The 13,820-nt window shown below is 50.7% G+C and overlaps 7 protein-coding genes across 7 annotated transcripts; 3 read left to right on the top strand and 4 right to left on the bottom strand.

Annotated features, from left to right (window-relative positions):
* Positions 1-520: 520 nt before the first annotated feature.
* Positions 521-1,411, top strand: An01g14850 (uncharacterized protein; the record flags this gene model as incomplete). The annotated part of the gene is made up of 1 exon (XM_059745957.1): positions 521-1,411. The coding sequence occupies one exon, from the start codon at positions 521-523 to the stop codon at positions 1,409-1,411; it is 891 nt and encodes a 296-aa protein (XP_059603383.1).
* A 171-nt stretch (positions 1,412-1,582) lies between these two features.
* An01g14840 (uncharacterized protein) lies at positions 1,583-2,404 on the bottom strand (the record flags this gene model as incomplete). The annotated part of the gene is made up of 2 exons (XM_001389835.3): positions 1,583-1,936; positions 1,994-2,404. The coding sequence occupies 2 exons, from the start codon at positions 2,402-2,404 to the stop codon at positions 1,583-1,585; spliced, it is 765 nt and encodes a 254-aa protein (XP_001389872.1).
* Positions 2,405-2,953: 549 nt separating this feature from the next.
* An01g14830 (uncharacterized protein) lies at positions 2,954-3,272 on the bottom strand (the record flags this gene model as incomplete). Its single annotated transcript, XM_059745956.1, has 3 exons — positions 2,954-3,001; positions 3,087-3,127; positions 3,212-3,272. The coding sequence occupies 3 exons, from the start codon at positions 3,270-3,272 to the stop codon at positions 2,954-2,956; spliced, it is 150 nt and encodes a 49-aa protein (XP_059603382.1).
* A 295-nt stretch (positions 3,273-3,567) lies between these two features.
* Positions 3,568-4,500, bottom strand: An01g14820 (uncharacterized protein; the record flags this gene model as incomplete). The annotated part of the gene is made up of 3 exons (XM_001389833.3): positions 3,568-4,115; positions 4,165-4,236; positions 4,302-4,500. 3 exons carry the CDS (start codon positions 4,498-4,500, stop codon positions 3,568-3,570), a joined length of 819 nt encoding a protein of 272 aa, XP_001389870.1.
* Positions 4,501-6,260: 1,760 nt separating this feature from the next.
* On the top strand, positions 6,261-6,982 carry An01g14810 (uncharacterized protein; the record flags this gene model as incomplete). The annotated part of the gene is made up of 3 exons (XM_059745955.1): positions 6,261-6,405; positions 6,537-6,757; positions 6,821-6,982. 3 exons carry the CDS (start codon positions 6,261-6,263, stop codon positions 6,980-6,982), a joined length of 528 nt encoding a protein of 175 aa, XP_059603381.1.
* A 549-nt stretch (positions 6,983-7,531) lies between these two features.
* An01g14800 (uncharacterized protein) lies at positions 7,532-9,259 on the bottom strand (the record flags this gene model as incomplete). The annotated part of the gene is made up of 1 exon (XM_001389831.1): positions 7,532-9,259. One exon carries the CDS (start codon positions 9,257-9,259, stop codon positions 7,532-7,534), a length of 1,728 nt encoding a protein of 575 aa, XP_001389868.1.
* Positions 9,260-12,862: 3,603 nt separating this feature from the next.
* An01g14790 (uncharacterized protein) lies at positions 12,863-13,673 on the top strand (the record flags this gene model as incomplete). Its single annotated transcript, XM_001389830.1, has 3 exons — positions 12,863-12,969; positions 13,021-13,257; positions 13,307-13,673. The coding sequence occupies 3 exons, from the start codon at positions 12,863-12,865 to the stop codon at positions 13,671-13,673; spliced, it is 711 nt and encodes a 236-aa protein (XP_001389867.1).
* Positions 13,674-13,820: the final 147 nt, after the last annotated feature.

Raw genomic sequence — 13,820 nt, 5'->3', positions numbered from 1 at the left:
GACAGCGGTGATGCATTGCGCTTGGTCCGTCAACTTAAACTGGGCGCTGGAAAGCTTCGAGTCCAGCTGCATTGCGGGCACTCGGCACCTTCTTGACCTCTGCTTGGACGTTCATGGACCCCAACCAGCACGGTTTGCCTTCTGCTCGTCGGTAAGCACCGTCGCCCGGACGCCAGGTAATTGGGTGCCGGAAGCGCTGCCAGACAGTCTGGCCTGCGCCCAGGGCATGGGATATGCGCAGTCCAAGCTTGTGACAGAGCACATTGTGAACCGCGCCGCTCATCAAGCAGGAATGACCGCTCGGGTGTTGCGCGTGGGTCAGATTATCGCCGACAGCGTTCATGGAATCTGGAATGCCACCGAGGCCATCCCCATGATGTTTCAGACGGCCGAAACCATCCACGCGCTGCCGCAGCTCGATGATATTCTCTCATGGACGCCCGTTGATGTTGTGGCGACCAGTGTGATTGACTTGACCATGGCTTCCGGAGCAGGCGAAGTGGTCAATTTGACCAACCCAATGCTGAACCACTGGACAAGAGACCTGCTCCCTCTCCTCAGACAAGCTGGATTGGAATTCGAGGAGCTCCCTCGGTGTGAATGGCTGCAACGGTTGCGCGAGTCTAACCAGGATCCCGATGTCAACCCGCCTATCAAGCTGCTCGAATTCTTCACCAGCAAATACGACCATGATCGGCCTAGTCGCGTACTCCTATACGACACCAAGCAGGCCGTAGCTGGGGCCCCTGCTCTACGTGAAGCTGGAGGACTCACCCCTGAGTTGGTCAGCCGGTTCATCCATCACTTCCGCACCCACTGCTGGTCCTCGTCTACGGGCGCAACCACCACCTCAGCGCCAGCACGCGAAGTCATCTTCCTCACTGGACCATGCGGATGCGGCAAAAGCACAGCTGCGCAGGCTCTGGCACAGCGCTTCGAAATCCCAGTAATCGAAGGCGACAACCTGCACTCGCCGGCCGCACGGGAGAAAATGGCCAAGGGAATTCCGCTGGAGGATCGCGACCGGTGGAACTGGTTGGCGCATATCCGAGGGGCAGTAATGGATCGACTACAGCAGACCACCGCACCGGCTATTGCTGTGACCTGCTCCGCGCTGCGCACTGTATACCGCGACGAGTTGCGGCGGCTGTCTCAGCTGCTGGACTTCCCCGTCACGGTCACCTTTCTGCTTTTGTCTGTCCACGATCGGGAGACATTGAAGAAGCGGATGGTTGAACGGTTGGCGAAGGAGGAGCACTACATGCGCTCGACGATGGTGGATTCCCAGCTGGATATCTTGGAGGAGCCGAAGTTGTCGGAGGGCGATGTCATCATTGTGAGCGCGGGCCAGGACAAGCCACAGATGCTGCAGCAGGTGGAGGAAACTGTACGGGGATTGTTGAAGGCATAGATTTTGATTTGATTATATTTCAAATTGGCACTAAAGCTGGTGCAATGTAAGTTGGCGTATTGGTTGGTTCTGTTCCTGGTTTTTTGAATGTTTTTCTATTATATGTATGCTTCTACACGGATCATCGCTAGACAGTTACTAGAGTGACAGAATAACATTCTGGCATGCATTTCAAAGCTGGAACTCCTTCACACATTCCTCTACCAACCGAACCGTCTCATCAATCCGATCAATGAACGGAGCACAGTGACTGGAATCAATCCCCTTGATAATCCACTCCTGCTCAGTCGCAGCCATCATGACATACTGTGCCTCCTTTGGAACCGCAGGATCGCCCGTGGTGACAATAAAGGCCAGCCGTCCTTGGAAGGCTTCCTCCGCCCATGCAGGAGCCGGCTGAGGAGAGGTGAACGCCAGCGTCGCATGAGGCTTGACATTTTCATTGAGGTCCTTGAGCAGCGCCGGATCAACATCTGCCGCAAAGTTGGCGACGGGGTCAGCCGGAACGTTAAGGTTGGCAGTGGGCTGTATGAACGTTAATCGTGTGTCTTCCCCGACAGGATTATTACTGGGAGAACTTACCTTATCCAGCAAAATCCACGCAGGAAGATTCCCGCCCTGCAATCCTGCACAGCTTACACCCTCTGGTACCAGGAAGGCTGCGATGAAGATCATCCCAATTACGCCACCACGCTTGCCCTGCTGGGTTCGCTGCGACTTGGCCAACCCGAGGGCGGCAGCTGCACCAGGCATTCCGGCATATGAATGCATCATCAGGAAGATGTCTTTGCCCTCCTCTTCGACCAATCTGTGTAGCGTTTTCCTGATAACGTCCGTATCGGTCTTGCAATCGGCTACAGTAGGATCCGCCGGATCAATGGATGGATAACCTGCATAGTGAACGGGGTAGCCAGCAACAGAGCAGGCATCGAGGAAGGGCTGGTACAGCTCGCGGGTGATCCAAGCCCCGGGGATGAAGACAAGGGTTGCCATTGGGAAAGGATAGGTTGTTTCAATGAAAACTAATGATTGAGGGATGAGTTGCTGTCAAAGTGAAAATGACTAGCCTTTTCAAATTGTTTATGTATGGCACAGATGTCAAAAACGGGATCGCTGGTGAATATCATCCGAGAAGCTTGTCGCTCAGCCTTGCGATAGCTAAAGGAAGTGGTTAGTGCTGACATACCCCAAAAATTTCCCTATTGGGATAAGCTTCCTGAATTGACCAGCTGGCGATTTTACCCCTCCGCTAACTTTCAATATTCCCTTTTGACTGGCTAGGTTGAGGTCTTGAAATTTATGAGACTGACTGGTTTTCTTATTGGGTTCTAGCGCAATGTCTGACCAGTGAATCCCGCGCATTAGTAAATCCCAACAACGCGCAGATAACACGCTGATGAGCCAGGTGCGAGGTAGCCAATATGTCAGAAGCGTGACTACATATTGAAGCAATAATAAGGATACTACTGGTAGTAGGTAGGTTTATTTGCTGCACACTGCTGGCACCCACCATCTCTTTCCTGCCACACCTTCCAGAAGTATTCAGGTCGGACATTTCACGTATAAGTTCCTTTTACATTGTTGCGGGTGCTATATAGGAATAAATCCCAAGAGCTCTTAATGCAATTCTGTAATTATAAATTGCATAACTTGATGCCAAAGAGAGTCTACCTACCTGGTCATGTAAATATGCTGCAGCTACCAAACCAGTCGTAACTAGGTTTACCAGTTAACTCAGTAATCTAACTTAGCTGAATAAATCAATTAAATTTAGACCTTCTTTAAATGTTCATGTCATACAACCCAGTTGCCAGTACCACACCTGATAACCGACAAAGGTAGAAAAGAGTTGCCGCGACATGGTGTGACTACCGACGAGATGTTACCCCCCTTAACCCGCATTTACAGCTGAAAACAGATCTCTTAAAAGGAAGACTACGTCTCTCCCATTATCTGATGCTGTAAGCTGATACAACGAATAATAATTTCTCTCCAGATACAACATTAATTGTACAAAATAACATTCGTCGTCTCTCATAATCGATGAGATAATCCTTAGCCTCTCAAGCCGCTCCTTATGACAAAGGCCAGCCAGGAAGGAGTCATCCGCATTATGTACACAGTCCCTATGATTTTATCATGACCTTGCTAGCATCCTATGCCTGCTGTTGCTGCTGGCGACCTGCCGTCGAAGCCGACCACGTCTTCTGCACTGGGTTCATCATGTTCATAGCGACTTCATGTTCGCGTTGCACCCTCTTCTGCCAGTACCGACCCAGGAAGAATGCAGCTGCACCTATCAGGGCAGCACCAGCTACTGTTCCCACCACGATTCCTGCAATGTCGCCTCCAGAAAGTCCATTCGAGCCTCCCGAGCTACTACTGCTGGAACTGCTAGTCGATGTGGTTGCCGAAGAGGACGACGATGAAGACGAGCTGCTCGTGTCTGCCTCCGAGACATTGAAGCATGGGATGTCGGTAGTGAATGAGCTATACGGGACGTAGGTGATATCGGCACAGGCGTAGTACGTCTCATTACCGTCATTGTCGAAGTCGGAGATATATTTCAATTGAAGAGTAGCGTTGGACCCGGAAGTGATGTTGGACGGTGGGTTGGGCACTGAATAACATTCATGACCGGGCTCGACGTCGGGAAAGCGGCTGCCAGCCACAACGGTAGTAAAGTCGGCATTCTTGGTGGGGTCTACTGTCTCTTAATAATTTTTGAAATGATGCGAACCCGGGAAACTGACCATTGTTAAAGGAGATAGCAAGGTTGACAGAATATGATTCGTCCTGAAGGACTATAGAAACGGCACCGTTTGCTGATGAAGAAGTGTGGTGTCAGTCAATATGCAATGGAGGCATACTAAGGCAGAACACTACTTACTGAGAGGAAATTCGGTACGGTTCGTAACACCTGCTGATGAACCGCAGGGGGCTGTGGTGTCCCAGGTGGCTCCCCAGGCTCTGTCGGGTGGCCACAGGAATGCCGCAGCACCCATGTCGGAGGCTTCGGCAGCATACACGCCTGAAGCCATCAGGCTAGCCGTTGCTAGCAAGCTAGTGAACATGTTCATGGAAGGCATTCTGTTCCCGAAAAGGCAGGTGAGTTGCAATAAAGCGAGTTTCCAGACACTGAGGTGGCTCCGTGGCTCCCTTCTGAAACTGAAGCTTGATCGGCGTGGAGTCAAAAGAGAAACTGGAAGGATGATCTGTTCCCTGCATCTTTTATATACCGGACCTCGCGCCCGAAAGCTCGCCGTTTTGTCGGTTCTATCACCATGCACCCGCACCAACCCATGACAGGCCCGGTCTCATGGATGTGGCCAACTCCAATGGGAATAAGTTCGGGAATACCAATGGCATGTGATGGACATCCACTCTTTTTTTTTTTTTTTTTTTTTTTTTTTTTTTTTTTTTTTGGAGCTGGTCACCATGCATTCGGTTCCAAATCAAGTCGGTAGGCGAGCTGGTCCGAGGGTCGGGCGTCCAAGGGCGGCAGTCCACTAACGGTGAGTTAGGTTATCAATCAGTAAGACTAGCCTGGTTCTGGAAAGGAAGGAATGGCACTAATCGCAAATTCCCCTCCTTTCTGGTCACAATGCATCTGAATCATCTGTGAAGTGACAGTCGGGAAGGGCAGCTCCCGGCATCGGATCATATCAGATTGATAAGGAAGGGGCTCCACCGCGGCCCAATCCGACTCTCCATTCGCTTGCGGCAGTTAACTTCTCGCTATGCTCTCTTGAAAACACAGTTGAACTACATTGAAAGTATTGCACTGGACCCTCACAGTCAACGACGGGCAACAGGTAGCGAGGGAACAGGGGGCTGTGGGCCCTTGAAAAGGGTACCCGGTGGGTCCCCAGCACTGGAGGGGGTTCTCAGATCGTGGAAAAATGCCCGTCTGCATCCTAATGGCAAAATCTGTCTGAACGCCGTTTCCTTGCTTGCCAAGCCGTTGGCCTGTTCTCTATGACACACGGAAATAATGGACCGGATTCCTCCCTTTGTACAATATCTCCGACCACCGATGCCAGCTATCGACGGATCCTTGGCGTTCCAAACTTTTCTTCCTGAGTGGGTATTCTGGGAACGGAATGACTGCAGCATGTGCTTTAGCTCACTTCTTGGTCACTACCTTCGGATCAGATAAGTATTTTCATCGGGATCCACGCCCATTAGGATGACAAGCTATGACCAGGGCCGTACTGGAAGAATTTATCCGGGCTGACCAGCTCCACCAGAAACTCCCTACCTTGACTGGCATACCGAGCCGAAAGCAGATCAACGTCCGAAATTCGGACCCTCGAATGCCCTGCTGGTAGACCCTATGATGTAACCTCGCGATATACTACTAAAAGCCCTGCACCATTCAGGCAGCTCAATGGTCCGAAATTCAGTGTACACTTGCGGGATTAATCTATTAGAGTCCAGACGGGCGCCACCCCTAGCTCCTCCTACATTGTGCTGCAGATTCCTTCTACGTCGCACTCAAGGCAGTCACCAGACCAGGAACCCGCCTGAGCCCGAAAAAAAATATCTACTAGTGTACAGAGATTGTGGAAAGGAGTGCCACGGATACCAGAAAGATGCGGCGGAACATGATCTGGTGGTCTGACAACTTTCCCATTGTTACCGGCGTCGGCGTAATAATGGAGCGAATTATGACTTGATGTACTGCCCTACAAGATTGAGGCCAGTGCATCACACGGACTCACTGAAGCATATAACCGTGCTGATCCCACCCAACACAGTCTATTCCACATAACAAGCTTATTGGACGTGAAGCATCTTACTTCTCTCTAACACGTTGCCAAATACAGACACGGCTGCAGATCTAGAGATGCAGTCACTTCTTTTCATTCTCACTGCTGTTGCAGCCCTTGTCGCTCCTGGCCTTTCATGGAGCTTCCCTGGCACTTTCCCTATAGTGAGGAGGGAATCGATAGAGCCTGGCAGTCCCTTGTATGAATGCCACGCCAATTGCGGTACGTGTGGTGCAACACCAATTTATATGGATTTCCTGGAACGGCTCCACTACCCTCACGATCCCTTTTCTCCCTTGCTAGATCCCTTCCCAGTCCTGTCCCTTCATGCAGCTAATCGACAATTGTCGCAGGCGGCGTCATCCTCATCTCCCAAGACAGCGACGATTACTGCTCCAATTCGACGTACAAGTCTGAGCTCAGTGCCTGTCTGAAATGTGCTCTGACATACAACATCTGGCAATACTACGGCGACGACGTGAAGTCTGCAGCCGAGGCTTGCGGGGACAGCGCCACTCCTAGTGCCTCTTCTGCTACTGGCGCTGCAGCAACGGCTACATCTGCTTCTAACCGGGTATGTTGTTCGTACAAGTGTCTTGTACTACGCCAAGAGGTAACTAATAGACCTTCATTGCAGTCTGCTACAAACACTGGGAATATGGCGACCATCACTTCCACGGCTACACGTAGTAGCTCTGCTTCGTCCGCAACGTCTACTTCCGGCGCTAATACTTCGCTCGGTTTCAATGCATTGGTGCTAATGTTAGCTGCTGCGGCCGGGGTAGGGGCTTTGATGTAGAAGTTCTGCTGGATGAGAGTAGATTTTAGTTCATGGAGGGAGGGGATCATGAGGATGCGGTATGGGAAGACGGAAGTAATATATAAGGATGACACAAAACGTGTCTGTGTAGTATAACTGTGTATAATGAGAATGAAACATGAAATAAATAGACGTACATCCATCTAGTATTAGGAGCGCGAATGCTCTGCGGCTACAATTGGGCCAGAAGGGACCTATACCCGAAAATTCGACAATAATCAACTTCTCATCAGTTAAATTTAGATTGAACTATGTCATTCGCTGAAATTTTTATGACTCTAGCTTGGATGATAGGATTTTCGCTGAATAATGTATTATGTCTATCACATGTGCATTCACAGATGCAGATGAGGAAGTCCAGTAGTAGAAGTGATATGCTCAACAAGAGAAATACTAATCGAGACAGGGCCAGAGGGGCCATCACCGTGAACCCTAAATATGCACATAGAAAGTGGCACTAACTAATATACATGAATCGCTATAACGATTATGCGTCAACTGTGCAATGCGCAGCCCTTGATCGGCTGCTTAGTAGAGGGGCACCTTGTAGGCGTCAAAGGTGTAGTCCCAGGTGTCAAGAGAGGCCTGGTCGTAGACGCAGTTGAACTTGGTACCGTTCTCGGTCCAGAGAGGCCGAAGGGGCCAGGAGCAAAGCTGGGCGTTCTGGCCCTCCCACTCACCCGCCAGGTGTGTGGCGTTGAGGGTATGGGGAACAACACCCTTCTCAACCCAGTTGATCATGACAGCCAGGTTAGTCTGGGGGAAGGGACCGTTTGCCTGGACATCGTTGGTGGCGCAGTGAGAGGCACCAGGAACAAGGAACAGGCGGTACCAGTCACCCATGGCAGCGACACTGGCGTTGTAAGACATATCAGGGTACATGATGCTGCGGACGGAGTTGTAGAAGTGCACCGAAGAGCCGGTAGGGATAGACTGGTCAGATTCACCGTGGAATGTAATGATCTTACCACCGGCCTTCTCAAACTCAGTCAGGTCAGGCCAGGTGGTTTGCATGACATCCTCGTAGCGCTTCCAGCCCAACTCCATCCAGTCACGGAGGGTGTCGTAGGTGACGTTGTCCAGGGTAGATAGGTTGTCGGCATCGCGGAGCTCCAGGAACTTGGCAACCCACTCACCACCGGTAGAGGCAATGCTCAGCTCATACTCGCCAGTCTCCGAGTTGTAGGAGGTCTCAGCGTCGCTGAAGGAGGCAGTGGGCTGGTAGGAGATGTAAGCACGACGGCCCTTGGAGTCATGCAGACCCTTCAGAATTTCAGCAGCCACGGCAGCACCCTCGGCAGAGACAGTGCCGTTGATGGCGGGGTCAGTGCCACGCTTGCCAAAACCAAGGCCAATGCTGCTGCTCGAGCTGGCGGCGCAGTGGTAGGGAAGGCCAATGGTGGAGTTGATGTTGAAGTGGAGCTGACAGAGGTCGGTACGGGCAACGACGCCGTCAACCAGGCCATCAAGAGAATCACAGGCGTCGATGGTGGCATTCACGATCTTCTCCAGCTCGCAGGGAGGGGGGTAGTATCCGAGGGTCTTCTCAACAACGTTGGAGTAAAGGTGGTTGGCCTGCTGCTGACCGTAGCGAATGGCAGGGGCACCAGGGATAACACCGTCATAGACGCCAGGGTACTTCTGGACCTGACTCCAGCCTTCACGACCTCCCTCGGAGCAACCCTGGTAGTAGGTGTACAGCTTCTCGTCACCCATGCTGTAGAAGTTCTTGGTGAACTCCTTGCCGACGATGGTCAGCTCACCGATACCGTGGTAGCCCATGGAGTAGAGGGCCTCGTAGTTGATCGTGCCATTGGCCAGGAGGAAAGCAGTGTCCAGTTCACCACCAAAACCACCGTCGGTGGTACCGGCAACAGCACCATACATGACACCACCGGGTAGATAGCTAGAGCCACCGCTGATCATGTAAGCCATACCACCTGTGGCCAGGAAGCGGTTCTCGAAGCTCTCAGGGGCGGGAAGCCAGTACTGCAATTTAACGGTGTCGCCGCGACCATTGTGGGTGTAGTTGAAGGTGACGCCGCAGTAGTCGTAGGTGGCATCGGGGAAGAAGACCTGACCGCTGGTAGAGGCGTTGTAGACGGGGGAAGCGGTAACAGAGGAAGGAATCATGGTGAGTCCGTACACAGAACTGGGCAAGGCAGCCTTGACATTGGCGGTGGTACAGACATCAGCCAGAGAAGCTGCTTGAGCGGTGGTGGCGGTCAAGCCCGCCATCATCGCAGCACGACGCATGATGGACTTGGAGAACCGAGGTGCAGAAGTAAAGTGAAAAGAGTGTTAAAGAAGATACAAAGTTAAGGCAAGTCTTTAAGAGAGGAGAAAGGAGTGGATGAAGGGTTGATGTCTTCTGGAGATGTGATATGGCCGGAAGGAACTCGAGACTTATATAGCCAGCATCTGACCATGACAAGCTCTTTTCTGATCTACTGTGCAAGGGAGATCATCATTGTGGCGGAATCAGGCGAACAGCTGGTCAAGAGACGGTGCCAGTGGATGCGGGTGAAGGTGGAGTCCAAACGCCTCCCTCTCCCCTGCCCCGAGTAGTGGTTGAGCCAAGAACGCGTGTCGTACGGGGCACCGAACAAATTACGCTGGTAGCTTCAATGATATCTGTCTAACAGATAGACCGATCGGTTGAAAGCTCCGAAATGGAACAGGCTAGAACGCACCTTGGCAAATTTGTCACAACTGGATGCTGGGTGGGCCCAGGGCATCATTATCTGCAGATGCACCTGGAATGATGCCGGGAGCATTTCGAGCACCAGTTGTTGATATCTTGTGCCTTACTTCCACATTATTGTCGTCATTACTTCTGTTCAGGCGTCCTATGTAGAGTGTGACGATAATTCCGCAGAGTGGAGCGAATCTGCTAGCTCTGGTATATTTCCACAGCGGCCAATAATGACCTCGTAGCGAGGCGTTTAGCTTAACCTTAAAATAAGGAAAGGAAAAAGGAAGAAAAGGAGGCCTGCTTCAGGGTCTTCTCGGCTCCCTTACCACAAGCAATAATCACTGGGCCTTTCATTCACAATCTGCAGCATCCTTTGTACAAGGATCATCTTAATTGGTTTTCTACATGCTCGTTCATAATGTGGGATCTTTGCTCATGCCGGCAGTTGGAGTTCAGGCACTACTTTCAGGGTCCAACAGGCAGGGTTCGTTATCGCCCCGTGCCGTCAAAAACTTTATCCGCCCTGTACGTAAAAGCTTGTCGGTCATGAAACCATCCACCACGCCCTCCAGTCTTGATATCATCAGGAGATTCCCTATTCGTACTCTCATTTGGCTGCCCCATCCTGCACAGTACATTCTCGTTCACGTTTAGGCACCAGCTTCTCTCGTGGCTGATGGATCAGCGCGTGAATGAGCAGGATTATGCTTAATTGAGGAGTGGGACCTCTTCACGGCCAATTTTCGGGGATTTATTCGTCAAGGAGGTCTTCATCGGTTTTCTGATATGGGCTCTTACGTGGCGACCCCGTATCCTGGTGGGACGCGGGGTATATCTTTATGCGGACCAGGCAAAAAAGCTAACGGGAATCAAAAACTCTATCGTATAATCCATAATCCACCTTTGCAGAGCAATTGGGGGTACTACTATCTATTGTACATGGTGCGTCCGCGCCACTGACGAACTTATGCAGGTACGCAAAGCTTGAAGATCGCTCTAGACGCTTACGGCACAGCTTTAGTAGTCGCTACCCAGGTTTCGATCATTGAGCCTATCCCGCGAAATCGTGGTTTTACTGGCTTCAACCTTGGTTGGTACCTAACGTGGGAGTATCGTTTTTATTTGCTACGTATAGCGGAAGAACTTTTTTCGTACAATAGATTATCTTAGCTGGGGTTTCATAGTAGAGGTCGTTATGTCGATATCAATAAAGGAGACACCAATTGTGACTACTAGTAGATGGCCCCATCCTTCGCAGTTCAGCTCATCTTCGACGAACGAGAAACTACTAGATACAACAGTCTATTCCGAATATGACTCCCGTTCCTGGCCGATCGCCAGGTCCTCTACCGCAGTTTCATTATTCTGCATGCCGGGTGGAGAGATCTAATCCGTATCAAACTCCTGAACTAAGTGCTCAGCCCCGCTGTTTCCTCTCCACATTGATTAGCTATAATCCCAGCTGCATGTTACTAAGCGGCATCTTTTTTGAATCGGACAAGGCTGAAACAGACGCGTGGCAAATCCCTAGGATTTAGTGGATACCCTGGGCCCATCACACAATCTTTCTCCTGTAAAATCATATATTACGCTTAATGAGACCACGGAATATTTTGATTGGTCAATATCGACGTTTGTCATCATGAGATGCCAGAGTCGATCGTAAAGCAATGCCCCGGGCTATAATATGCAAGATGGTAGTGTACGTCGGCACAACCATCCCTTAATGAGGTTGACGACAAGATAGATACTAATGGGTTCAGGCAGCAGGAATTTTACTAACAAATAAAGGCTTAACAGCACGGCAGTGGGACCCCGGGAAAGAGGGCACTAGGTTTCTCTGCAGTGATAACTTTATAAGATCCTCATGGCTCCGTCTGATGTTTACGTTTATGTTGTGGCGAAGTCGATAGGCAGCCATATCCACCTGGTGACAAAATAGCATAGCTGTGGGCTGGGAGATGAAGTTGGTATCTGATTGATTACCGGTGCGATACGACCTTTCTCAGCAAGACGGGATGTTCCACGAGAGCAGATTCTTGACTGCACAATGGGAGGGAATTTGCGTCGGACTAACCACTGATATGGGGCCATAGAGCCTTCCTGTTCATAATGATGCCTCAACTTGGCGGTTGCTCAGCCAGCAGGCTAGGCAGCCATTACATGGAATTACCTGACTGGGAGGAATATTTTAATAAAACCGCGCGTTCTTCACATCTGTCTTCGACGATATCCTCCCACACGGCAGATTATGGCTATTCTTTCACCCATAAGAGGGGCTAGTATTCTGTTCAGCCCTTCGAGGTAGAAGTAGACAGTCTCCTACTTTTCTTTCAGTTATTTTCTTACCTCGTTTTCTTCTACCGCTTAGTTTCCCTCCCTTCCCTGCTTTTCAACCTGAAAGGCAGGTCTACAAACCTCTATCAAGCCCTTCAGAGACCTTCACTTATGCAAATGATTTCATTGGTTATGGACACATAGCGCTGTATATGAAGAATCAGACGGCGCGTTGCCACACCCAGTTTTGTTACGGATAATAGACTCCTCATTTGTGTGCAATGTCCGTCATGCACTTGTACGCAGGGTCGACGGGTGTATGGTAGGCCAGACACTATCATGACGGGCTGGAGATGCGCACAAGACGATACAGTATATAGGAGACTATTATCACTGTGTTGTGAGTACATGACAAATAAAATGACCCTCATTTTTGTTTTCTCACCCCCTAGACCCAGGCCTAAATCAACTCCAGAGTCAACCATAAGCCTGTTCATTTGCTACGCCGATTATGCACTAGATCTTTTCTCCTTCTATAGCTCGGACCATTTGAGCATGTCTGCTTTGATGAACAGCAATGCTCTTCAGGGTGAGTTAGGGAGGAGTGGCCACTCTCAGTGCGAATTGTCAGCCGAAACGGGTTGCAGCTATTCGCAGCATCTGCCCCGGATATGTCTCTCGATATAGCCAGGATTCTTTAACTCCTCGCAGTCAGACCTGCGGTTACTCCAGCAACGAGTAAGGGTGGTTGCAAGCTAATCAGGATGCCCCGCACATTCAGGTTACCCCGCGGTTCCCGGAGCCCAAGTGTCCATTTACATTAACTTTCTCCCACCACACTACTATCGCCAGAAACCACTTCTCTTCTTTCAGTATACCCTGCTATAATGTCTGTTGCTGCAACAGAGAAGCGACCGGAGATCATCGAGATTGCGCGGGGTCTGAATCATGTTCCCATGTGCGAGGAATACGAGCGCATGATCTCCGGCATGCTGTAGGAGACCTTGATCAGTGGGCCATTCATGCATAACCTAACCATCTTCAGGTATAATCCCATCGTCCCCAGGTTGATGGAAGCCCGCCATCGGGCCCGCGGAGTCACTCAGGACTACAACAACCTCGATGCGAAGTCTGTGTCGTATGAGAAGATTGCCGACGTGCGCTACGAGCTGCTGCAAAAGGTGGTGGGTAAAGTCGGCTCGGGAACCTTTGTGGAACCCCCATTCAACCCCGACTATGGCTGTAACATTGTCATTGGCCGCGATTGCTTCATCAATTTCAAGTGAGTACATACATGCATGCAGCAGGGTTTTAACACTAAAAGAATCCAGCTTCACTGCCCTCGACACCAGCTTGATCATCATCGGCGACCGTGTGCAGTTTGGCCCCAACGTCAATCTCTTCACGGCTGGACATGACGTTAGTGTACTGTCGCGCCGCAAGTTCGTCGAATTTGGCCATCCTATTCGCATCGGCGATGATTGCTGGATCGGCGGCAACGTTGTCATCTTGCCTGGGGTGACCATTGGCGAGGGCTCAACTATCGGTGCGGGTTCCGTTGTCACCAAGGATATCCCTCCTTTCTCTGTGGCCGTAGGAAATCCCTGTCGCGTGCGCAAGACCATCCCGTCGGCAGAGGAGGAAGAGCAGGATCCAAACAATCCTTACCGGAATATGGTGCGCGAAGATAGACAATAGACTGATCCAGCTTAGGTGATTTGTGCGTTTTATTACAGTTTTAGTCAAGGCCAGTGTCCCAATAGAGCTGACTCTGAGATTCGCTTCATGTGACTCCATCACAGCAATTTGAATTATTATATACATAACACCTCATGTATCTACCCG

Source organism: Aspergillus niger (genome assembly GCF_000002855.4).
Source record: "Aspergillus niger supercontig An01".
In the NCBI taxonomy this organism is placed as follows: domain Eukaryota; kingdom Fungi; phylum Ascomycota; class Eurotiomycetes; order Eurotiales; family Aspergillaceae; genus Aspergillus; species Aspergillus niger.
This window is presented reverse-complemented; position numbering and strand designations above follow the sequence as displayed.